Raw genomic sequence first — 24,625 nt, forward strand, 5'->3', positions numbered from 1 at the left:
AGAAAAATCAGAATGCTCATCCATACATCTATTCCCTGACTTACCATCTTTAAGGAATGCCTTTTGACCTTTCATGTAAAAAACAAAAAAATCAACTTAACTTCTCTTAATATGTACTCTTAAGTTCTATTCTCTCTCCCCTCCACTTCCCAGGACATGTTAGCAATATTGTTATTTTCAATGGCCATTGTTCATAAAATTCGCATTCCGAAATTATGCTTTTTAGTACCGGATGGACTCTGTCCTCAAGGCAGCTCTTTGACTCCAGTTTTTTCAATCCTCTCCTGGACTGGTGTTCCAGTATTTCTTCAAAAAGGCTTACAGAAGTTATTTTCCTGACTTCTTGAAATCGAAGATCCTTTGCCTTTCTACTTGAATGACAGCACTGAGTGGAAAATTCTCTAGTTGCACCTGACACCTCTGAAGCCTTTGTGCTGCCACCATCTGCCTTCCAGAGCTGACTTTTCTTTCAGGATCTATTTGATTTGCATCCATTTTTTTCTTAGCCTGTATTTCAATCTGTACATTCACGTCTTATTTCAGAAAAGCTTGTTGAATGATCTCTGGACATAATTACACCTTTTTCTTGTCCTTGGTTTTCTCCAGGGACACCTACTATATACAAGTTGGATCTCTTTGGTTTTCCTCAGCTATCATTTTTTAATCTAACCACTTTTCATTCTTGTTTCCCCAGTTCATTTTCTCCATTTTCTCAGATGATGTTTCTAGCACCATAACCTCCTCCCGTGTCTCTCCTCCAGCATTGTCTCAGTTCTGTTGCTGTCCAGTCGCTAGGTCGTGTCCAGCTCCTTTGTGACCCCATGGACTGCAGGAAGCCTGTGCTCAGTTCTAGGACAGCTTTATTTATGTGCCTTGGAAATTTTTCTCACAACCCTGACCTGTCAGCCCGCTGTCTTTAGGAACTGTTCATAAACAGTTTCTGAAAACTTGATTATGGATCCAATTTTTCACTTAGTTTTTCCTATCCTGAACTTCCTCCCTGGCCACACAGTGTGGGTTCACTAAGCCTCTTTCCCACATTCTTTTCTCTTTTATATTTGCTCACATAACTTTTTGTAGCTGACTGAACTCATCATAATTAATCTCCTCATAGTTCCCACCCACCAGGTCATCTATTTCCTTTCTCATTCTGGAAGGTCCAGCTTCTAGAAAATATCACTGTTTCTGTGTGTCCATCTTCCTTCACTGGTTAGTAAGTTCTTTGCCTTTTAGCTGTCCCTTCTGTACTTAATGCTGGGCTTCCCTGATGGCTCCCACGGTAAAGCATCTGCCTGCAGTGTGGGAGACCTGGGTTCGATTCCTGGGTCGGAAAGGTCCCCTGGAGAAGGAAATGGCAATCCACTCCAGCACTCTTACATGGAAAATCCCATGGACGGAGTGAGCTTGAAAGGCTACAGTCCATGGGGTCGCAAAGAGTCAGACGCAACTGAGCGACTTCACTTTCACTTTCTCTAATTAATACATTCTTACTTTTTAACTGTTTCTGCCCAATTATGAAGGAACCCCTATCAGCAGAGAAACCGGGACAGGTGCCCTTGGGAATTCAAGGGTGCAACCCTGATGGGGGCGCTGTGGGAGGGGTGACCTCATGCATGCGATTTCGTTGAAGTCCAGTGTTTTATCTTAAAAATAAGGCAATATTTTAATTCAACTCCACAATATCTGTGTTTGTTTTTAAAGTTTGTTTGAAGTGTTTTAAATTACTTTGCTATTCCCCCACCCACCTCTAATCTTGGAGTAAAATGGAAGCCTCCAAGAGATAAGCCATAATAATAATAATGAGGCTTCAGGAACTTTCTAAAATGCCGTGGGGGGATCCTCATGGATGTAAGGATCGTAGTCATGAATAAATAACATGTTTTAAAGGGTCCTTCATTTGCATCTTTGAATCCCTGGCCTCTGACACAGGACCAGGTGCAGGTGGTGTTGGAGAAGACTCTTGAGAATCCCTTGGACTGCAAGGAGATCCAACCAGTCCATTCTGAAGGAGATCAGCCCTGGGATTTCTTTGGAGGGAGTGATGCTAAAGCTGAAACTCCAGTACTTTGGCCACCTCATGCGAAGAGTTAACTCATTGGAAAAGACTCTGATGCTGGGAGGGATTGGGGGCAGGAGGAGAAGGGGACGACAGAGGATGAGATGGCTGGATGGCATCACTGACTCAATGGACATGAGTCTGAGTGAACTCCGGGAGTTGGTGATGGACAGGGAGGCCTAGGGTGCTGCGATTCATGGGGTCTCAAAGAGTCGGACACGACTGAGCAACTGAACTGAACTGAACTGAACTGAACTGAATTGTTTCTGGAATTGATCGGCATTGAAGTTTCAAGATTTCTTCACTTGATTCAGCAGCTGCTGGTGTATGTTCTGGATGTTTCATGGTACTTTTCTAACTAAAATGCAATTGTCCTTTGTCTTGAAGGAAAGACAGAGATGAGGCCTTAAAGAACCAATTCTTTTATAACATGTGTTTATACTTTGATCATCAGGAGTCAGCTATTTAAGCAGGTGTTTTCTGGTGGTTCCTTCCAGCTTCCAGGAGACGAGACACTGTCTTGAGCCTCAGTGAAGAAGTACCATGGACTGTTTGAGAACATGGGCTCTGCAGTCAGACTGCCTGATTGTGAACCCCGGCATCGCCCCTGGTGGCTGTGTGTCTGTGGGCTTCTTACTTGACCTGTTCAAGGCTTCATTTTCCTCATCTCTAATATGGGGATGATACCTACCGCATCACATTGTTGAAAGGTATAAATAATGCCACCCATGAAAACATTAACATACGTCCTGAGACAAAATACTCTATCATTAAAATGCAAATTTTTTATTACTGAGTAGTTGGCTGAAGGGGTAGAGAGATCAGAGGATGAGCTCAAAATATTTTGTCTAGAAATATTTTTATAATGTGACCCAGAGACTAGGAAGCAGCTCTGGACAATAATTCATTGTCTTGGTGTAAAACTTCAAAATTCCCACGATAAATATAATAATTTAAAGTAGTCTTGCACTCCCACCCTTCCCGCATACACACATGCATATACACTCTTATCCAGCAATAGTAAAACAGCAGAGGAAGGTTTTGCTTGGTAGAGGAAGGCCATATGCTGCAGCCATTTCTCATCCTTTTCTTCTTCTCTTTTTAAATTTTTATTCACTTGGCTGTGTCAGAGAAGGCAATGGCAACCCACTCCAGTACTCTTGCTTGGAAAATCCCATGGACGGAGGAGCCTGGAAGGCTGCAGTCTATGGGGTCACTAAGAGTTGGATACGACTGAGCGACTTCACTTTCACTTTTCACTTTCATGCATTGGAGCAGGAAATGGCAACCTACTCCAGTGTTCTTGCCTGGAGAATCCCAGGGATGGGGGAGCCTGGTGGGCTTCCGTCTATGGGGTCGCACAGAGTGGGACACGACTGAAGCGACTTAGCAGCAGCAACAGTATTTGGCTGCATCGAGTCTTTAGTTGTGGCGTGCAGGATCTTCATTGCGCCATTTGGGATCTTTCATTGTTGCGCTCAGGTTTCTCTGTAGTTGGGGCACTTGGCATGCGGGATCTCAGTTCCCTGACCAGGAACCTGTCCCCTGCATTGGAAGGCAGATTCTTAAGCACTGGACCACCAGGGAAGTCCCTTATCCTTTTCTTCCAAAGCCAGAATCTTCCAGAACAGGTTGGTGTGCGTGGGATGCTGAGCCACCTAGTCACTGTAGAGTGATGAGCAGCTCTGGACTCAAGGCTTTAGAAGTTACCTTCAGAGCCTTCCCATGGCAGGACTGCCCTGGCTGACAGCCATAAGAAGCCCCAAAGTTTCTCCTACCCACAGATTTCCCTATTCCCCCATATGTCCTGGGAAAGCCCAGCGATATCTAGGAATTCCAAAGTTAGAAGAGCCACTGAAAGTGTCATATTTAAGGCTAGGCAGGCTGCCGATTAGTTATTTTTTTTAACATCTTCCCATCTTTTGGCATCTACTCCAGGAAACACCAGCCAGGTCTCTCTAGTTAGCTACCATATGGATAGAATCTATAAGAAAACACTATATAATCTGTATTACTTACATGTTCTGATGAATAGGTGATTTCATGCTAAGGAAAGGACCTTAAGCATGTGTCTGTCATGCAGTTTTCTTAAAAAGTTATCCAACAACTTTGCACTACTGTTTTTTTCCTAGCACAGTTTTACTCTGTTTAGTATGATTTCAAGACCTGCATTTTCCCCCAAACTTTAAACTTTTTATTTTGTATTGGGGTATAACTGATTAACAATGTTTCAAGTGAACAGTAAAGGGACTCAGCCATATATATATCTATATTCATTCTCCCCTAAATACTCCTCCCATCCAGGCTGGTATGTAACATTGAGCAGAGTTCCATGTGTGATACAATATGTCCATGTTGGTTATCCGTTTTAAATATAGCAATGTGTAGGTGATCTTCCAAAAGCCCCTAACTGTCCCTTCCCTCTGGCAGCCATAATGTTGTGTTCTAAGTCTTTGACTGTCTTGCTGTTTTGTAGGTAAGTTCATTTGTACCAGCAGGGCTTCCCTGCTGGCTCAGACAGTAAAGCGTCTGCCTGCTGTGCTGGAGACCTGGGTTTGATCCCTGGGTCGGGAAGATCTCCTGGAGAAGGAAATGGCAACCCACTCCAGTATCCTTGCCTGGAAAATTCCATGGATGGAGGAGCCCGGCAGGCTATATAGTCCATGGGGTCCCAAAGAGCTGGACGTGACTGAGCGACTTCACATTTCTGGCATTCCTTTTAGATTCCATATATAAAGGATGTCATACGGTGTTTCTTTTCCTCTGTCTGACTTACTTCACTCGGTATGACACTCTCTAGGTCCAACCATGTCACTGCAAATGTCATTACCTCATTCTTTTTGATGAATGAGTGATATTCCATTCTATATGTGAACCACATCCTCTTCATCCGTTCCTCACTCAGTGGGCATTCAGGTTGCTTCCATGTCTTGGCTATTGTTAAACAGTGCTACAGTGTATATTGGGGTTCATGGATCCTTTTGGATCATGTTTTTCTCCAGATATATGTCCAGGAATAGGATTGCAGGGTCATATGGTAGCTCTATTTTTAGTTTTTTAAGGAGCCTCCATATTGTTCTCCATAGTGGCACAGAGTGAATTTTTAGGAATCTTAATTATAAGCTTTTTGGGTTAGCTAGTCTTGGGTACAAGTGTTTGTGCTCAGCTGTAGTCACCATCCTAAACCTTGAGGGGTTGGGGCAGGGGGGTCTCTAGTTCCTGCAAAACGACTCAAAGACATCATTCAGATTGTTAGGTTTATCCCTTGAGGAGGAACTTCTTGTTGTTCAATCACTAAGTTGTCTGACTGTTTGCGACCCATGGACTGCAGCATGCCAGGCTTTCCTGCCCTTCACTATCTCCTTGAGTTTGTTCAAATTCACCTCCATTAAGTTGGTGATGTTATCTAACCATCTCATCCTCTGTTGCCCTCTTCTCCTTTTGCCTTCAATCTTTCCCAGCACCAGGGTCTTTTCCAGTGAGTCAGCTCTTCGCATCAAGTGGCCAAAGCATTGGAGCTTCAGCTTCAGCATCAGTCATTCCAATGAATATTCAGGGTTTATTTCCTTTCTGTCCAAGAGGCTCTCAAGAGTCTTCTCCAGCACCACAATTTGAAAGGATCAATTCTTTCAATTTGAAAGGCACTCAGCCTTTATGGTCCAATTCTCACATCTGTGCATGACTACTGGAAAAACCATAGCATTGGCCATATGGACCTTTGTTGGCAAAGTGATGGTTTTGCTTTTTAATACACTGTCTAGGTTTGTCATAGCCTTCCTTCCAAGGAGCAAGTGTCTCCTAACCTCATGGCTGCAGTCACCACCGTCTGCAGTGATTTTGGAGCCCAGGAAAAGAAAATCTGTCACTGCTTCTACTTTTTCGCCTTCTGTTTGCCATGAAGTGATGGGACCAGATGCCATGATCTTAGTTTTTTGAATGTTGAGTTTTAAGCCAGCTTTTTCACTCTCCTCTTTCACCCTCGTCAAGGGACTCTTTAGTTCCTCTTCACTTTCTGCCATTAGAGTGACATCATCTGCATATCTTAGGTTATTGATATTTCTCCTGTCAATCCTGATTCCAGCTTGTGAGGAATGAGGAGAAACTAGAACTGTTTCATCACCAAGCTGTTGCCATTACTTTGCTCGTTTAAACTGCCTTTCCTTTGTTTCTGCATCCCCTCACCTCCCTAATTAGTTACTGCCTACACCTGCTCTTTGGAACTCAGGGAGGGGCTAGGAAACTAAAGCCTTTTGCTACAAACGAGAAATGGGGATACGGATGGACTTCGGTACCTGAAGGGCCCTTCAGGGTCCTGCTCCATTTTAGTCTGGAAGGAATGTTGGCTGCAAAGCAACAGACGTCTGATTCAAGATTTTATGGGACTTCCTTGGCTGTCCAATAGTTAAGACTCCATGCCTGCACTGCAAGAGGCACGGCTTTGATCCCTGGTCAGGGAACTAAGATACCACATGCTGTGTGGCACTGCCAAAAAAAAAAAAAAAGATTTTATGCCCGTGACCAGTTTAAACAGCTCCTTGGCAGTGTCCCTCCAGGATTGAAATGCTAAGCCAGGAGGGTCCTTCCTGGCTGTATGACTGTCCTGCTAAGTGATAAATGCAGCGTGAGAAAACTTCTTCCTCATCTTCTTGGCCGTCGGGTCACGTCATACTTGCCCTCCTTTCGCTACAGGGGAGAATTCACTAAATCTCTGCCATCTCACCTGACCAAGAATGAGGGCTTAAATTGGCTCTCCTTGAGGAAATAAGTGTGCTGCTAATCTAGATAGCTCTGTCTGAGTCAACAGTAGATGAGAAAAAAGGTTTGAGCCTTAACATTTGAAGTATGAGAGTAGATCTCAGCTCTCAAAGAAGGGCATTTGTTTTGTCTCCAATTTTCTCCCTCTTCTGTGTTTTCATTGTAGAAAAAACAGTCACGTACATGTACTTTGCTTTGTTGTTTTAAAGAGAATTTTTAAACTTGGTTAGAAAAAAAAAAGAGGGAATTCCATGGCAGTCCAGTGGTTAGAACTCCACGCTTCCACTGCAGGGGGTACAGGTTCAATCCCTGCTCAGGGAACTAAGATCTCACAAGCCCTCTGGCCCCACCAAAAAAAATAAAAAGAAGAAGAAAGAAAGAAAAGACTGAGGTTTATACCACAAAAGGAATCCTAGCAGAGGCAGCATCGCCTGGAGGGGGTTTCTGTGCTCAACAGCTTATGTGAATTTGAATCCCAGTTCCTCCTCTTCCTAAGGGGGTGAGCTTCGTGGAGCCAGTGAATGTCTTGTTATAATAATAATAGTAATAATACCTTCTTCTGAGGACTGTAGTGAGGATTACATTTGAAAACACATTTAAAGAGTTTAGAATAATGACTAACACATACTAAGGGATAGTTTGTCATTTTCTTAAAAGGCCCCCCTCTCCTTCCTGAAGTTCTGAACAAATTAAGAAGCAAATGAAAGAGTAAGACAAACTGAGACTAAAATATTAGCTTGGTTCACTAACAAAATGGATGCTAAAATACAGCATAGGGTTAGGGCCACAGTGGCCTGCAGCCCAGAATGAGGCCAACATTCCCCCCAGTTTCAGACACATGTGGACTGTCTCAGCCCTTCCATCTTGGCCCAGAGAGAGGCTGAGAGACAGTGTTAGACTAGGCAAGCCCCGTTCCTCTCTGGGAAAGAGTGAGGAGCTGAGGAGAAGGTTGGGGGGAAATCCTACCTTCTGGAAAGTCAGGGAGTGGGAGACATGCCTTCCTGCCAACATATCGTTGGTCATGAGCAATGACAATTCAACTGTGGACCCTTCACTTTTAGCCCGTGTCATTATATAGTTGACCTGAACAGATGCTTCTGAAGGCATCAAAGAAGAAGTGCTGTGTCTTTTAATGTTTGTTTTTATTAAAAATCTCCAAAGAGAGGACTTCCCTGGTGGTCCAGTGGTTAAGACTCTGAACTTCCAAAGCATGGGGTACGGGTTCCATCCTCAGTCACCCACATGCCATGCAGCCAAAAAAATTACAATGAAAAATCTCCAAGGAGACTATAAAGGACTTTCCATCCCTTCCAGGAGACGTTCCCCAGCAGTCCTGGCCTTTCTTTTCACCCTCTGCTCTCTTCCTGCCCAGGAATCTGTAGAGCTCACTGCGGCCACACTTGTTGTCTCTCTCCTCCCTCCTCATCCCTCCACAGTCCTCGGCGCCCAGGGCAGTGTGGGTGTCGTACCATTTCCCCAGATTTCATGACCTTTCTTACTCCACCGAGAGGCCAGAGGGAGACCCGATGAGTGTCAGGAGACCAGAGCAGAAGCAAGGGCTGATCCATGGACCTTTCTGGACCACACTGTCCTCACTCTTCACACTGTTTCTACTCCCAGATTGGTGGATTTGCTGTTTAATTTAGTGTCAACAGTCACTTAATAAGAACCAGAGATCAAGGAGAATGAGGCGGGCCCACCCCTCCTCGCCTCCCTGCAGGGTCACCCTCTAGGGAGTAGCACCTTGCCAGGCGGCACCCCACACCTGCCCCCACCCCCACCCCCGCCCGGAGCACTCTCTCCAGGTTGTTCCAGGTGCTCCCTCCTCATGCTTTTTTGGGCCCAGAAAAGGTAAGCGTCAGTCCCAGTGCCGACTGTGGCCTCCCTTGTGGGCCTGTGTTGAGCCCCTCCCACCCCTGTGGAAACACTGCACTGGCTTCATCAAGCCCTCCTCGTCTCACCATTTCAGGGTGCCTTCTCTGCTGTCTCCAGACCCTGCCTGAACGAAACGTTAGGCAGATGGCCCAGGAGCATGTGTCCTTGTTTAGACTGAAACCCAAGTCCTTGCATGATGGCTCTGAGCCTGCCAGCTGCCCCTGACTCTGCACCAGGAACACCAGGCTCTGTGTGCCTCCCCCCACCGCCCCCAGCGCCACCCTCCCACCCCTGCCCACCCTGTCCTGAAGGCTCTCTGGGTATCAGCGGTGGGGGGTGGAGACAAGAGTTTTTCTCTAGGGCATCCACCAACAGAAAGGTGGCTAAAAACCGAGGAGGAAGGAGAAGCCAGAGGGCAGGAGAATCAGTAAAGGGGTGACTGAAAGTGCTCCCGGGGAAGTAGGGATGCTAGAAGATCTGATGGTACCAAGGTGGGTGAGGAAGTGAGGAGGAGAGGCCTCTGAGAAATAAACTGGGCCTGTAGGGAGCCATGGGAGACTTTTTTCCTTAATAGCAGAGAACTTGGGTGTTGCTGATTATATTATTTCAGGAATATGTAATTAGGTTGAGTTTCTTTGACTAGCTGGTCAGTGTACTAGACCTGGAGAACACAGAGAAGAGCCACGGACCAGAGGGAGGCCCAGGAGGGAGCCTGAGGGGCTGGGAAGCTAGTACAGCAGTTTCTACCCTTGCTTTTCTCCCGTATATGGGAATCTGCAGAGTGACCAAAGTTGTCCCCTCCCTTCCAGCCCCCACCGAGTATCACTGATCCCAGGGCACATACAGCAAGCAACCTGAAGTGCTAGGCAGGCATGATAAACCACATCACCACTCAGGGATGTGGGTCCTAAGAGTACTGAAAACAAAGCAGAAGGTAACATTCAAGCCGGACCTTGAGTAAGGAGCGTAAACCGGGTGGTGAAGCGGGCTGAGCAGCCCAGACAGAGGAGGTGGTGTGAGCTAAGGCAGATGAGCGAGGCACCTGGTGGGTGCAGGAAGAATTAGCCCCCTTGCAGTCCACACAGGAAGGGTGGCTGGATTCAACAAAAATAATAGGTTGACCCCCACACTGGGACAGATTTATATTTTAAATTATTTATTGGGATTTCTCTGGTGGTCCAGTGGTTAAGACTCTGCACTTCCACTGCAGAGTGCACAGGTTCAATCCCTGGTTAGGGAGCTAAGATTCCACAAGCTTCACAGTGTGGCCAGTATATCAATATTCATTGCTTATTTGAAACTCAGATTTGACTGAGCACCCTGTATTTTACCTGGCACCCCAACCTGACCTACCGGCCTCTGGGCACGCCTCCTAGCCGCTCTCAGGAGTATGCCCAGCCTCAGAGTTTCCAGGCAATTTGCACAGAAAGCTGCCCAAAGGAGTGGCCTTACCAGCCCTGCTTGGTCAACCTTGGAAGATGTACCTGATTATGTCCTGGTTTCATTTTTAAATGGTTATTAGCAAAAAAGTAAAGCATTGCCCAAGGTGGATATTGTAAATAGCTCGGGGGTTAAATCATACTAGAATTCCTGCTGTACCAAGTATTGGGAATGATTAGTAAAAAGAAGTATGGAGAATGCTGCTAGGGAAGCGTGGAAGTTTCCACCCTGCCAAGGGCAACACTGATGGGCAGGAGCAGGCTTTTGACTCTCTTGCCCTCTGGTGGCCAAATGCCTGCTAAATTCCTGCTGCTTACACTCTGGTGCCCTTGGACTAATTGCTTTGTCTCTGTAGTGAGTGACATAATTAAGGAAGATTCGAGAAGATGCAGGTCCAGGCAGATCCTAAACCCCAAAGCCAGCCTGAGAGGTGCTTGGATCCAGGGAAGAGGTGTAGACAGCTGTGCTTCTCTGCTGTGTCTTCTTCTGACTTCATGGGCCAGACGCTCCTGGGCCAGGTTTCAGGCCCTGAGGATTGAATCTGCCCACAGTTGCCTTTTACTTTCATTCATTCATTCAATAAACATTTCCGGAATGCCTACGATAGGTCAGGCACTGTGCTCAGTACTGGACATAACAGCTGACATACAGTAAGTCCCCTACATATAAAGGAGTTCCATTCTGAGAGTGAGTGCATAAGTCCAATTTGTTTGTAAGTCCAAGTTAGCCCAGGTACCCAACTAACACCTTCGACTATATAGGACTGTACTTTCATAGGTTTATAATACTTTTCAGACAAATAATACATAAAAAACAAACACAAAAAGTAAAGCAAGCATTTTTAATCCCTACAGTATAGTACCTTGAAAAGTCCAGTAGCATCATGATACAGCTGGCATGCAGGGACTGGCGCCGAGTGAACAGGCAAGAAGGGCTACTGGCTGGAGGAGGGAGAGGAGGCAGGAGACGGTAGAGCTGAATCATCGCCAGCAATAGGAGACAGAGGGCAGGCTGCAGTCTCACTCGTGCCTGATGCTGATGGAGTGCAAGTTCACATCTTTGGAAGTGCACAGATTGAAGGTTCATAGGCAGGGGACTTACTGCATTTTGTTATGCTGTGGAGTTGAACCAAAGAGTTTACAGAAAGCTCTAGGAATCACACCCAAGGCAAACTGGACACATCACGAGGCACAGGAATCTGAGAACTGTAAAAGGACCTACATGACTAATACATTTTTAGTTGAACTCCAGTTTTTCTGCCACATCATGTTTTTTTTTTTTTAGAATTCATACCTACAGCATCTTTTTTGATAAATGTTCATGAGACTTCTTGGCAGCCATTCATAATTTGGTACACCGTAATCAATCAGATTGCATGTAACAAAATTAATGCCATGTGATGTGCCAAGAGCTAATCCTAACTTTATGGAAAAAAAAACAAAAACAAAAACGAGGGCCTTGGCAGAATGTTGAATTTTCCCCCTTTTCCTAGAATGTGTAATGCTGGTTACTGACACTGAAAGAAAACGTACCAACACGAAGCTGCTAGAACAGCGAAGTTGTTTTGGAAAGAGCTGGGTCTATCTGTGGTACTCCGGACCTGACTACATCAGTGTAAAAATGTAGATGAGATGTTGATACGTCACCTAAGATTGTTCAGCTCTACAAGGTTATCTTCCCAACTTCTGCCAACTCTCGTGCAATTCGTCTTTACATCGTGCCAATTTCACTTCCTAAAGTCATTCTCAAATCTACCTGCTCTTGATGCAAGCTAGCATATAGAGGATGGATAAACAACAAGGTCCTACTGTAGAGCACAGGGAACTATATTCAATATCCTGTGATAAACCATTATGGAAAAGAATACAAAAAATAATTTATAGACATGTGTAGGCATGCATGCTCAGTTGCTTCAATCGTGTCTGACTGGACTGTAGCCCACTGGCTCCTCTGTCCATGGGATTTTCCTGGCAGGAATACTAGAGTGCGTTGCCATGCTCTACTCCAGGCAACTTTTCCAACCAAGGGATTAAACTCGTGTCTCCTCCGTCTCTTGCATTGCAGGTGGATTCTTCACTGCTGAACCACTGGGGAAGCCCATAGACATGTGTGCGTGTGTGTATATATAACTGAGTCACTTTGCTGTACACCAGATATTAACACAGTGTTGTAAATCAACTATTCTTCAATTTAAAAAAAAGAAAACTTGCCTTCAACTTTCCCTTGAAATTTAAAAAAATTGATTATTTGTGTATTTATTTTTGGCTGCACTGGGGTCTTCATTGCTGTGCACAGGCTTGCTCCAGTTGCGGTGCTCGGCCTTCTCTTGTTGTGGAGCGTGGGCTCTAGGGCCCACAGGCTTTAGTAGTTGCAGCTCCTGGGCTCAGTAGTTGTGGACCATGGGCTTAGTTGCCCCATGGCAAATGAAATCCTCCAGGACCAGGGATCGAATCCATTCCCCTGGATTGGCAGGCAGATTCTTAACCACTAGACCATCAGGGAGGAGAAGGCAATGGCGACCCACTCCAGTATTCTTGCCTGGAAAACCCCATGGGTGGAGGAGCCTGATAGGCTGCAGTCCATGGGGTCGCTAAGAGTCGGACACAACTGAGCGACTTCACTTTCACTCTTCACTTTCACGCATTGGAGAAGGACATGGCAACCCACTCCAGTGTTCTTGCCTGGAGAATCCCAGGGACAGAGGAGCTTGGTGGGCTGCCGTCTATGGGGTCGCACAGAGTCGGACACGACTAAAGCGACTTAGCAGCAGCAGACCATCAGGGAAGCTCTCCCTTGAAATTTAAAAGTGCTCATGTTTCAAATCAACAAATACTTTCTTAAATGATAAAAAAAAAAAAAAAATCTACCTGGTCTTTTAATCCTTACTTCCTCCTAAGTTCAGATTCTCATCTTTTTTCCCGAACTGTTATAATAGACATTTATTGTAGTTCCTTTTCCTGCTTCTCTGAAATCCACTCTCCACACGGATTGGTCCAAAACACAGATCATGACTCTATACCGCTTGCAGGATAAAGTTCAAGCTCTTCGTGCGGAACTCGTGGAACCAACCACCACCTGTCCAGCAGCATCCACCGTCACTCCCACATCCTATCCATCACCTCCCTGCCAGGGTCCTATAGGTGTTCTGAATTGGTTTGTGGACCTTTGAAGCAATATCCAAAAACAGAAATCTACTTCTGTGCTGCATTGCTTATGGATTCTTTCCTTGATAAAGCCAGGGAGCCCTGAGGTGACCAAATCCCTTTCTAAACATACTATAAATGCATCCTCAGAGTGTTGTGTTGATCAGATTCCAGGCATCCTGCCCTAGGATTCTCTGGCTGATTCTCTTTGGGTGCCCAGGGTTGTATGAATTGGATTTTAGTCTCAGTATGAGGTGAAAATGCTTTGGTTGTAAAGGCCTATTTTTTATGTTTAGAAAGGTTATTGGTGGGGCAAGGGTGGGGACCCCAAGTCTCTCTAACTGGAAGAACAAGCTGTTCCTGGCAGGTGCTTCCTACACTAAATTTCAATGTGTTCTAACTTTCCCAATCAGTCTTACAAACGTGATGTCACTGGGCATGCCTCATCCAAATCTGTTCTTGGTATTTCCATTATGTTTAGGTTACTAAGGTCAGTGCATTTTTATCTTTGTTGAAAGCCCTATGGGTATTGAAGAAAAGTGCCAAAATAAATTCCCTAAACTGAGTAGAGAGGGAATGGCTCTGTGTATCACCATGTGGGAATGGCCTGATGAGCACCAAGGGGTCTTGGGGTCTTCCTAGCAACATCACTTTCTACTTAGACCACCAACCTTAATCACTTGTCTGGATCTCTCAGGGATCATGACCGACTTGTGGATGATAAAGGCTGATTTATCCTGTTATCACTGAGATGGTTTAATTGCCTATCACGTTCTGCTTATTCACTGACCACACTAAAATGGCACTTACGATGTGCCAGGTTCTGTTCTTCTTTATCCTCAAAATAACCCTGTGAGGTAGATGCTGTTATTTTTTCCATCTTTAGCAGGAAAACTGAAATCACTTGCCCAGGTTGGCATAGCAAGTAAGGGATGGAGCAGAGACTCAGGCCTGGACTCAGTCTGTGCTCCCTCCATGCAGAAACATTAGCAGCTCAAGGTGCCTAAAGCCATGTGGTCTCTCTCACTTTAGAGCTCAGGCTCTGTGTAAAGATGAGGCCTCGGGACCTAGGCTATAGGGGCTTCTCTGGTGGTCTAGTGGCTAAGGCTCCGAGCTCCCAGTGCAGGAGGCCTGGGTTCGATCCCTGGTCAGGGAGCTAGATATCACATGCCACAGCTAAGAGTTCGCATGCTGCAACTAGACATCGAAGACCCTGTGTCTGCACCTAAGACCCAACTCAACCAATCAATATTATTTGTGCAGCCAAATCAATCAATCAATATTTTTTTTTTTAAAAAGGAACTAGGCTGTAATGTGTATGTGTAGACAGTATTGGGGCTCCAGGAAGAACACTGAGAATAAAGCATAAGCGGCACTCAACTCACTTCCATGAGTCCAGCTGGGGCCCCGGATAGAAGAGCTGCTTCAGAACGAAGAGGAGCCAGTCTGAGTGATTACCTTTCCTTCCTAATACGAACCTGGGTTGTCTGGAAACGCAGTAATAGAAGAACTGAGATATCAGGTGATCATTAAGAGGGCTCAGTATTTATCCAGCCTTCATTTTACAGATGAGAAACCCCAGGGTCCAGAGAGGTTGAAAAAACCACTGACCCAAGATCACACAGCTCAAGAGGGAACAAGAGTTTGCCTCCACATAATTTGAGAACCTAAATAAAACAGCACTTTAAAATTTTATTTATTTATTTATTTGGCTGCCCCAAGTCTTAGTTGTGGCGCCCAGAATCTTTAGTTGCAGTCTGTGGGATCTAGTTCCCTGACCAGGGATGGAACCCAGGGCCTCTGCATTGAGGGCACAGAACTTAGCCACTGGACCAACAGGGAAGTCCCCCAAACAGCCCTTTTATTTTGTTTAAAAAACATAGTTTTCTAGTAATATGACCTTTTGAAACTATCTGCATTCATCTCTTCATTTATTTATTTATTGGCCACACAGCAGGTGGGATCTTCATCATCTTATTTATTTATTTAAATTTATTTTTTATTTTTTGGCTGCAAGGCATATGGGATCTTAGTTCCCTGATCAGGAATCGCCTGAACCACTGGACCGCCAGAGAAGTCCCCCCAAACAGCACTTTTTAAATTACTAATTGCCTGCCTCTGTTTTGTTATCTTTTGATTTGTTCACCGGGCTACGCTTATTGTTGTTGACTTTTTCTTCTTATTGGGTAAATGCAGAGGCTGGTTTGATGGTCTATGTAATTTCTGTGTCATAGTGACTCAAACTTGTGTGAAATGGATGAGCTTCTCCCTGGGAGAATTTTTAAACCAGGGTGGGCGGATGGCAGGGCACTTGCTTTTGTGAACAAATAACATGGAGAAGGCGGGAAAGGGTAACAGAGAGACATTGTCCGTGACTCCAGCAGACACACCATGAAACGGTCCTTTATTATAGTTCCTGACTGATTACCCTGAAGCTCATCTCTGCCCCTCGCCCTCAAACCCCCCCTCCATTCACTCTAGCCTCCGTTGTGCCAACATAATCGCTTTCTAAAGTTCAGATTTGCTCCATTCACCCCTCATTGCCTACGGTTTACAATGTAAACTTCTCATTTGAAATGCAAGAGCCCTCAAAATGGCCTTTATTTTATCAGTCTTCTGCCAGTCAGCATCCCCATCATCAATTTTTTATTTTAATTAAAAAAATTTTTAAAAATTGAACTATAATTGACTTACAGTGTTGTATTAGTTTCAGACGGACAACATAGTGATTCGATACTTTTATAGATTATGCTCCATTTAAAATTATTATAGAGTGTTGGGGCTGTAATCCCTGTGCTGTATATTACGTCCTGTGCCGTATCTTATGTGTTTTATACCTGGTAGTTTGTACTCCTTAATCCCCTTCTACTGTCTTGCTCCTCCTCCTTCTTCCCCACTGTCACTGCTGGTTTACCCTCTATCTAAAAGTCTGCTTCTGTTGCGTTATATTCATTCATTTATTTTTTAGATTCCACCTATAGGTGAAGATATAAAATATTTGTCTTTCTCTGACTTACTTGACTAAGAATAATAGCCGCCAGGTCCATCCATGTTGTTTCAAATGGCAAAATTTCATTATTCTTTTATAGCTGAGTAACAATCCATTGTGTATATACCATATCCTCTTTATCCATTCATGGAATGATGAACATTTAGGTTGCTTCCGTGTCTTGGCTATTGTAAATAACGTTGCTATGAACATTGCAGTGCATATATCTTTTTGAATTGGTGTTTTCATTTTCTTTGGATATATACCCACGAGTGGAATCTCTGTATCATGTGGTAATTCTATTTTTAGTTTTTTGAGGAACATCTATCTGTACAGTTTTCCACAGTAGCTGCTGATCCTCACTTGCTGGAGGTCAGGCCTGGGAGTGGCATAGAGAAGCTTCCCCAGCAACTTCCTCAGAAAGTGCTTGTGAGCTGGGCAAGCCTGGAAATAACACCAACTGCTCTCTGGTCGTCTTTTTGCTTTGTACACCAGTTTGCCATTTATCAGGGTCCTGGGGTCTTATGCATATTGGGTGCAGGTGTGTTGAATGAGGTACATGTATATGTGAGGGAACAGGTAGAAACTACCTGTTATCATTTCATTCTTTGCAACTGTGCAATCAGTCATGTCACACAGATTAGACTCTTAATATAGTGTTAGGGAAACCCTTGCCCAACTTCTAATTATATTTGATCCCGCTTAGCCTTATCCATATAAAGTTTGCAAAAGGAGATAGTTCAATAGCAAAACAACATAATCTGGGAAACACTGAATTTTATGCACATGGGGATGAACACAAAATTCCCTGTAGCTAGAAGGCAGAGAAGCTGAGCCATGAAGTGGTTGGTTGCTAAATGCTGGGCATCTTCATTTACATCTCCCTCCTACCCCAGTATCAGCACCTCACATACCCACTTGGCCCCAGAAATCAGGTCCTTCATTATTAAAACTGTTTTTCCCATCTGCAAGAAATATAAGTTCTCCCCGTCCTTTAAATTCTGGGGGCTGGGGTGGGAGAGAGAAAAATGAAATCACTGTAAAAACACTTAAGTTCTGAAGCACGTGATTGGTTTTCAGGCGTTGACTATAAAACTAGAGGGTGGAGATGCTGGAGAGCTGACACTCGGGGTGGGGTGGGGTTGCTGCAGCATCCATCACCCCCACCCTGGGGCATCCTGCACCCCCAGGGGCACCCCGCATCTCAGGAGTGCCCCACGTCCGAGGATAACCCCGTGTCCTTGCAGCTCCCACAGTGCCGCACTGCATGTGTGGGGTGAACATGGCCAGCTCTGCGCCATCTCAGCATCACATGCAGCCCTCTTGGGGTGAACTGAAGGGCCATGTATTTGCATTGACCTTTCCATTCTCTGTTGTCCATATTCTCTTGCAAATAAAGTTTGTGGCTATTACTCAACAAAGCTGAGAACTGATGACAAAACTGGAAAAAAATTAAATGCATTATTGAAATGAAGTCTAGTTCAGAGTATGTTTGGCATTAAAGCATATGGAGGCCATCAGTCCAGTTTCAAATGAGTTTCCCTGCCCTGGTCGGGAAGGCGAGGAGTTCTGACTTCTCGAGGTTGGGGCAGAGGCTCAGGGTAGGGAGCAGTAAGGACCACCCCACCCGCTTTGGGCTGCAGGAGGCAGTTCTAGACCCTGCTTTCTGCTGAATCAAGGTCATCTCCAGGGAGGACTCTCAGAGCCCCCATGCCTCACCCCTGTGCTGGACAGATGTGACTTCCTGGCCATGCCTCCTCCAGCTCACCTCTCAGGCTCTTTCCCCTGCTGGCCAGTCCGGGCTCCCCTCCAGCATCTCTGATGGATGGCCTCAGCCTCACCTGCTCAGGGAAGTCCTCCCCACCTGGAATGGTCCATGGTGGCACAGAAGCAGCCCACGGGCTAACACACACAGCGCACACCAGGTCTTGATGAGCAGAGATGCCGCAACGCCTGATGCCACGTGGCTTGTAAAACAATGCTCCCCCTACCCAACCCCAATAATACCAGACCCAAGTCCATGGTCAAGGGGAGAACAATGTTAGAAACGAAGTATACACTCCCTTTTACGAACCCTGCCTTGATTCTTCATTTCAGGAGAGCAAAAGGAGCTGGAATAATTGAGAGATCCCCTTGGGTGGTTGTGAGAAAAAAGGATAAAAGATCCTACATAGAGGGGAGGGATAAATTAGGATATTGGGATCGACATACACACACTACTATATATAAAATTGGTAACTAATAAGGACCTGCTAATGTAGTACAGGGAACTCTACTCAATGCTCTGTAATGACCTATATGGGAAAAGAATCTAAAAAATAATGGATATATGTATATGTACGGGCTTCCCTAGTGGCTCAGTTGGTAAAGACTCTGCCTGCAAGACTAAGCAACTAAATCAGCACCATGAAAACGGATTCATTTTGCTATACACTTGAAACTAACACAACAATGTTAATCAACTATACTGCAATAATTAAAAAAAAAAAAGATCCTAAATACTTAGCAAGTATAACAGGGCAAAGGGCTGACCACGATATAGGAGAGATGGGAGCCTGACTGGCATTAACACTCCAGACCTCACTTTGCTCATTTGCAGAATGGGAGAGGCGAGTAGGGAGAAGGGAACCCCAGGATCCCAGCCTTCTGGCTCTGTGATTGGCTCCCGTAGTTCTCATTGGCCTTTCCACTCCCAAGAACTCACTGCTTTGAGGAAAGTCACGTGGACAAGCCCAAAGCAGAAATAGGCTGGGAAGTCTCTTTCCAGCGAGGCCTCACCAAATATTCCATATTGAAAGGGTTCATAATGGCACCCTTGGGAAAAGCAAGGCAGGCAGCAAGGTGCTTACATTTGTGGAGATTCTCACATTCTGTGGATTCCACCCTGGAATTCTGTGGAATACACTGGTGTTTAGATCACTCCGGTAGAAGAGGTGTGAGCATCTACAAGTTGCAATTCTCACTTAAAAGCTGCCACCTAGGATCCAGACTGGGTCTGCAGTGACCACGGTCTGGCACCTCCCCACCATGGTGCACACAAGACAGCGTCGCTACAGTGGTGTGTAGACAAGGTCTGTTCTCTCCAGTATCTACCGACTTAAAAGAGATAAAAAGAAACCCCAATAAAAATGAACATCAACGGATTCTCTGGAAAAGAAAGCAAATTTGCTTAAGCCATTAACACATTGGATACAAGTGTGGCTCATATTTATATCCACATGAGGAATTTGTTACGATGTAGGGGAGGAAAGTTCCAGGACATCACAGTAGAGAGACTTGAGGGGGTTGTGTGTGTGGAGGTGGAGGGGGTGGGGGGAGGGTCTTGGCCACCTCACTTCTTGACCGGCAAGGATTTTAAGAACTGTGAAGAATGTGGGTTATTCTCTAGAGAGAAGGCTGGAGCTATAAATGATGACCTGGTCGCATCTGTGAGATCTTCGTCCTAGACATAGAAAGGAAAACTCTGTTTTGATGGCTGAATCATGCAGGATATTGTATTCTGGAATATGTGTTTCCTGATGTGAAATAGTGGGGTTTGTAATACAGAGATGAAGTTCACACATTTAATTAATAAGTAAGTTTCTCTTGTGAGGTCTGTGTTGGAGAAATTATTACGTTCATTTCACATTTGGATACCGACGGTACGGAGGGCTTATCTTGAACTTAGGTGACCATCTGTGCTGGCTCGCCAGGGACAGTCGTAGTTTCTGCATCTTGTTCTGCTGTCATTATTAACGGTGTCTCCTTTCCCTGTCACAAGTGCTCTGGTTTATATTTAAGTATACGGTCACCCTAGCCAGCTGACACACTGCTGGCAACAGGAGGGTTGAAGATCTTTCATTTCATTCACCAGATCATCCATTGAAGCAAATGTTTTCCCAGTTGTCAAAAGTCCTTTGTTTCTGACTTGCAGTCACACACAACAGCGTGTCCTTTAGAAGAGAAGATGCACCACCCAACAGGCCTGAGGTCTCTGGTTGAAACATTGTGGCTTGTCTTTCACTTTGTTTTGTTTGATTTTCACAGTTATGGAAACCTCGGAAGATTTACCTTTTATGACTTCAGCAAGCGTTATTTCTTTTGTGTCCCAATGTCCTATCATTTTAAGTTATCCTGTTCGTAATAGGATTTAAAGTAAAACAGAAAAGAAAAAAAATTGAAACATAGCAGCATGATTCCACAAGTGCTTATTCTAGTGATTTTTTTCTTGAAAAACTTACACGAAGAAAATTGACATGCTTTCCTCAGCCCTATAATTAAGTATGCCTGCCCGGAAGTCATACACAATATTTATGATTTTTGTGATTAATGTCCATCATAGTAATGCCCGTTGAAATTGCATCGTCACAACCAATAATGGCTCAGTTCTGTCTTGGGTTGTCCTGGGTGCAAAATCACCAGTTCTCCTTACATCACTCGTATCTCATCAGTTGTCTTTCTTTTTAAATGACACTTCTCTGTGTCATAGCTCATTGTGAATCATGAATTGCCAACATATGGTGCCATTAACCAAGAAATCATCTTGTACCTTTCCTGGTTAACCGAAATGGAGTTGAAAATATAGCCTGCTGGTAACTTTCTTGTAGGTCTTTATGTGTCTGCAGGAAAATTCACATTTCCAGTGCTTCCCACTTTCTTTAGGCCTTTGACAACAAATTTCGAAGTCTGGTAGTAGGCAGGTTGGTTTGTCATAGCAATTTTTTTTAACCCAGACATTAAATGAAACCGAAAAGCTTCATGTACATCTAGTTCAAATAATGTTTCTTCCAGAAAGAACATCCCACAGTAATAGCAATGACAATAATAGTACGTTTCATGAAAATCTGAATTACTAAGCTAATGGAGATTGCATAAAAGGGTTACTGTTTGCCAGAGACCCCACTCAGAGAAACTGACAATCAGCAAAAAGTTCTTAGCAAGGGCTTTGTGCTTTGGGGAGCAACGTAGAGAAGAGTGCCGTGGCATTAATACAGAGCCTCTCCAACTGTTTTCAGTTCCTGTTCTCAAGGAGGAGGAACAAAGGGCCGGTACTAGTACGATAGAAGCTTTTCCCCATAGTACGGTCAGAAAGTTTGACTACTCAAGAGAAAGTGTATTACTGTAAATATACATATATAGATTTCATGGTTCTTAATGATTTATGTTAAGTGTCTTCATTGCTAAATGCCTTTTTCTTTTGTGCACTCCCTGAAGAATCTTGCTTCAAGGAATGTCTGCAGAGGCCAGAGTCAGCTTTGCTTGTGGGGGAGGGGAGGGTTCCAGCCGCTGGGGCTGGGCCACATAGTTTCCCGAGGGGTTCCTTGGGCTGCCAGGGAACTAAGCCGAGTGCAAGATGGGTGGGAGAGCCCCCATCTGGCTTATCTGAAATCGACAAGAGAGTTTATCTGCTCCTAGGCTTCCCAAACAGCCCCAGGCAAGCAGAATCTGCATCTAAAGGTGCATCTTTTCTGCCTGGATTGGGCTAGTCTGGAAGAGCCCTGGGAGGACTGGGCGCTACAGATTGTTGAGGACAGACTGCCATTGTAGGTGCCTTGCTGCCTCCTTCATCCTGGGGTTTTTGCCTCTGTACTGTGTCAAGAGACAGGCAGAAACTGCCAGGAACAGGCTCTCCACACACCAAATCAAGGTGGGTTGGTGTCACAGCCGCAAGCCCAGGGGCATCTGGTTTAGGCTGACATCTAGAGCTGTCCTTCTACCCCGCCCCCATCCTTTCTGGCATTAATAACTTGAAGACAGATACTCAACGGCTAGACAAGGACCCAGATAATCTGGACCTGGAGGCCTGAACTCAGATCCCTGCTTCATGAGCACTCTGAACCCAAGGAAATAACCAGGTTAAAAGGAGATTCGTCTGGCCTTTGCCGTAGGCCACCAGGACAGAAAGTGTGTGTGATTAGTTCCTCCTTAAAGCAAGATTACCAGGTCAGCCTGTTGCAAAGTCACGAGGTCCTTGAGATATCTGCCCCAGTCAACCCAACTGCCTGCCTTCAGTGCTACTGGGCTTGGCTTTAACTTTCTGGAAGATCCACCACATCTTCTCGGGTTTCAAGAAGAATCCTTTTAGGAGTTGAGGGGGTCTCTTCTTCCCTTCCTGATGTGATGACCTTGCACGATGACCTGATGTGACTTCCTGGCATGATGACCTTGTCCTTCATAGGCTTCCAAATCTTTTTTCTCTGAAATGGCCAAAATATGTCCCCCACACTGCCAAAGTACACAGGTGACTCAAGGTCAGAATCTGGAGGGTAGGCCAGTCATTGTTCTGCACACAATCTTCATCTAAATTAATGTAAAACCTTGTCCGAATGGTATGTAAACTGGGTTGAGTTATCGTCAGCAGGCTAACCATCCTCCTTCCCCCCACCAAACGATGGGGCTCCTACAGATTAAAAGATCACCCTCTTCCTAGGCAGTGTGTGATTTGCCTATATCTGAAATAGCAGCATGTACATTGCACAGATTATGTACCTTTTCTTGTTTTTTGTTTTTCTTTTTTTAATTTTTGTGGACGCTGTGCCTCCTCTTTTCACTTTCTGGGAAATCGGCCAGTGTTTCAAGGACCCTGTAAAGAACAAAATAAATGTTTGTAGGTAGTTTCAAGGGAAAATGAGTATGCTGGATGCAACTCTGCCCATCCAAAGAGAAGTATTTGAAGTGCCTTTCTGATATTTTAATGAACTGGAGAGATTCAGAAGGTTGATTTTACTAGTTTACTTTTCAGATTTGTGATCAACGTGTGAGTGTGTTTATGTATGTTGGGGAGGAGGAACTGTTGAGAAAGTGTAGGCAAAGGAGTGCAAACTTTGCAAAGTCCAGCTGAAGAGACTGAAATTGATTGTGTGCAAAGTCAGCTGTATCTGTCTGTTAATCAAGCTCTAAACGCTTGGTGAAGAAAGTGTGTAAGAACCTTCAGCATATAACCTGTCCTCGTTGCCCTTTATAAAAGGGATTTCACTGAAATTTGGGACGTTCCGCAGTCGGCTGTTCCTTTTTTCAGGATATCAGCCTATTGGGGAGGCTGATTCTGTGAGATGAAAGAGACGGAGAACCGGCTTCCAGCAAAGGCTCCTGCCGGCGATCCCGGGCCATGTTTTCCTTCCCCGGCTGCGGAGTCGCCGCAGTTTGCCTCGGGGGGCCCGCGTGGGTCCAGGGCACGACAGCGCATCACCTGTTGGGGCCTCGGGGAAGCGCGCGGCGCGGGGGCGGGCGGGGGGCCCAGCCCGCATTCCTCAGGGACCCGGCGGGCGGACAGACGGACGGACCAGGGGACGCGCGCGCGCGCGCGGAGGGACGCGGGAGGCCGGGCGCTGGAATGCAGTCTTCCCCGGCGAGAGAGACTTTGCACGGGAGCGGAGAGTAGTTTGGGGTGGGGTTTCGCACCGTCCCCTCCTCTCCACCCCCCGGGCCCCCTTCCAGGCGCTTTCTGGAAGCGTTTTTTCAGAACGGCGCCCTGAAGTTTAAAGACCAGAGAGGAGCCTGGGCCGGAGGCAGGGACAATGGAAGAAAACGAAAGCCAGAAATGTGAGCCATGCCTTCCTTACTCAGCAGACAGCAGACAGATGCCGGGTAAGTAAGAGGCTCTCATTCAAAGATGGAGTTACGGTTCCGCGTGTGCCTCGCGGCTGGCTGCTGCTTTTTATAACTGCAGACCGAGCGCCTGGCACAGTAAAGGCGTATTTCTTGGGGTGGTGCGTTTTCCCAACTCAGTGGAGAGCTGTAGGCTGGACTTTTTTTTTTTTTTTTTTAAATCTCTGGCAGGATTTTCTTAAGCAGCCAAAGAAGTGGCGGGGTGATGTTACACTGGTAGCCCTGTAAGCCGTCAGTGCTTGCTAGATCTCCAGGCAATGACAAATACATCGCCCAAAGCAGCTTTCCATACTCCCTGCTCCAGCCGCGGAAGAGAGGAGCTCTTTCTGGAAAGGTCTCTCGGGGACGGCAACACTTCGATTCATTGGTTGGGGGGATTCCACGAGGCACAGGCACGTCGGAGGCAAGTTTGGTCGTATTTGAGAGTTAAATCGCAGAGTTTTCTTCTTTTTTTTTTTTTTCTTTTTCTTTTTTTACCGGGTCGGAACAGCAGGGGAGCACTTGTCCATGTAGAGGAGAGATGGAGCTGTGCGAATTTTCTGTATACTTGAATTCAAAAGTTGGGAGCTGTTAAGACAGTTCTGATAGATTTTCTCTGAGCAGTTTCCCTTTGATTGTGTTTATAATAGACTTGTCTTTTCCGTAGGGAACTTCCAGAAGCTTATGTCGTTCCAAAGAAATTATGCAGTGTGGTTGGGTGGGGAAAGGGCTCCTCGGCTGGGCCGTCCAGTGTCTGACGTCTGTGACTCCGGAGCCTACCTTGCATGCACTATCGCGAAG

General features: G+C 45.5%; 1 protein-coding gene and 1 non-coding gene across 8 annotated transcripts in view; both read left to right on the forward strand.

Moving 5' to 3' along the window:
• Positions 1 to 9,853: 9,853 nt before the first annotated feature.
• On the forward strand, positions 9,854 to 9,926 carry TRNAG-UCC (transfer RNA glycine (anticodon UCC)). The gene has a single exon. It is a non-coding gene; the product is annotated as a tRNA-Gly (tRNA).
• Positions 9,927 to 23,556: 13,630 nt separating this feature from the next.
• Positions 23,557 to 24,625, forward strand: part of KIAA1217 (KIAA1217 ortholog) — a 349,091-nt gene continuing 348,022 nt past the window's right edge. For all 7 annotated transcript variants that reach the window (XM_052651328.1, XM_052651331.1, XM_052651337.1 and 4 more), the window contains exon 1: positions 23,557 to 23,824. In XM_052651328.1, the coding sequence (XP_052507288.1) occupies positions 23,755 to 23,824 (70 nt within the window). In that variant the 5' untranslated portion in view covers positions 23,557 to 23,754. The remainder of the gene's footprint in view (positions 23,825 to 24,625) is intronic.

The sequence above is a fragment of the Budorcas taxicolor genome, chromosome 13 (genome assembly GCF_023091745.1).
Source record: "Budorcas taxicolor isolate Tak-1 chromosome 13, Takin1.1, whole genome shotgun sequence".
NCBI classification, from domain to species: domain Eukaryota; kingdom Metazoa; phylum Chordata; class Mammalia; order Artiodactyla; family Bovidae; genus Budorcas; species Budorcas taxicolor.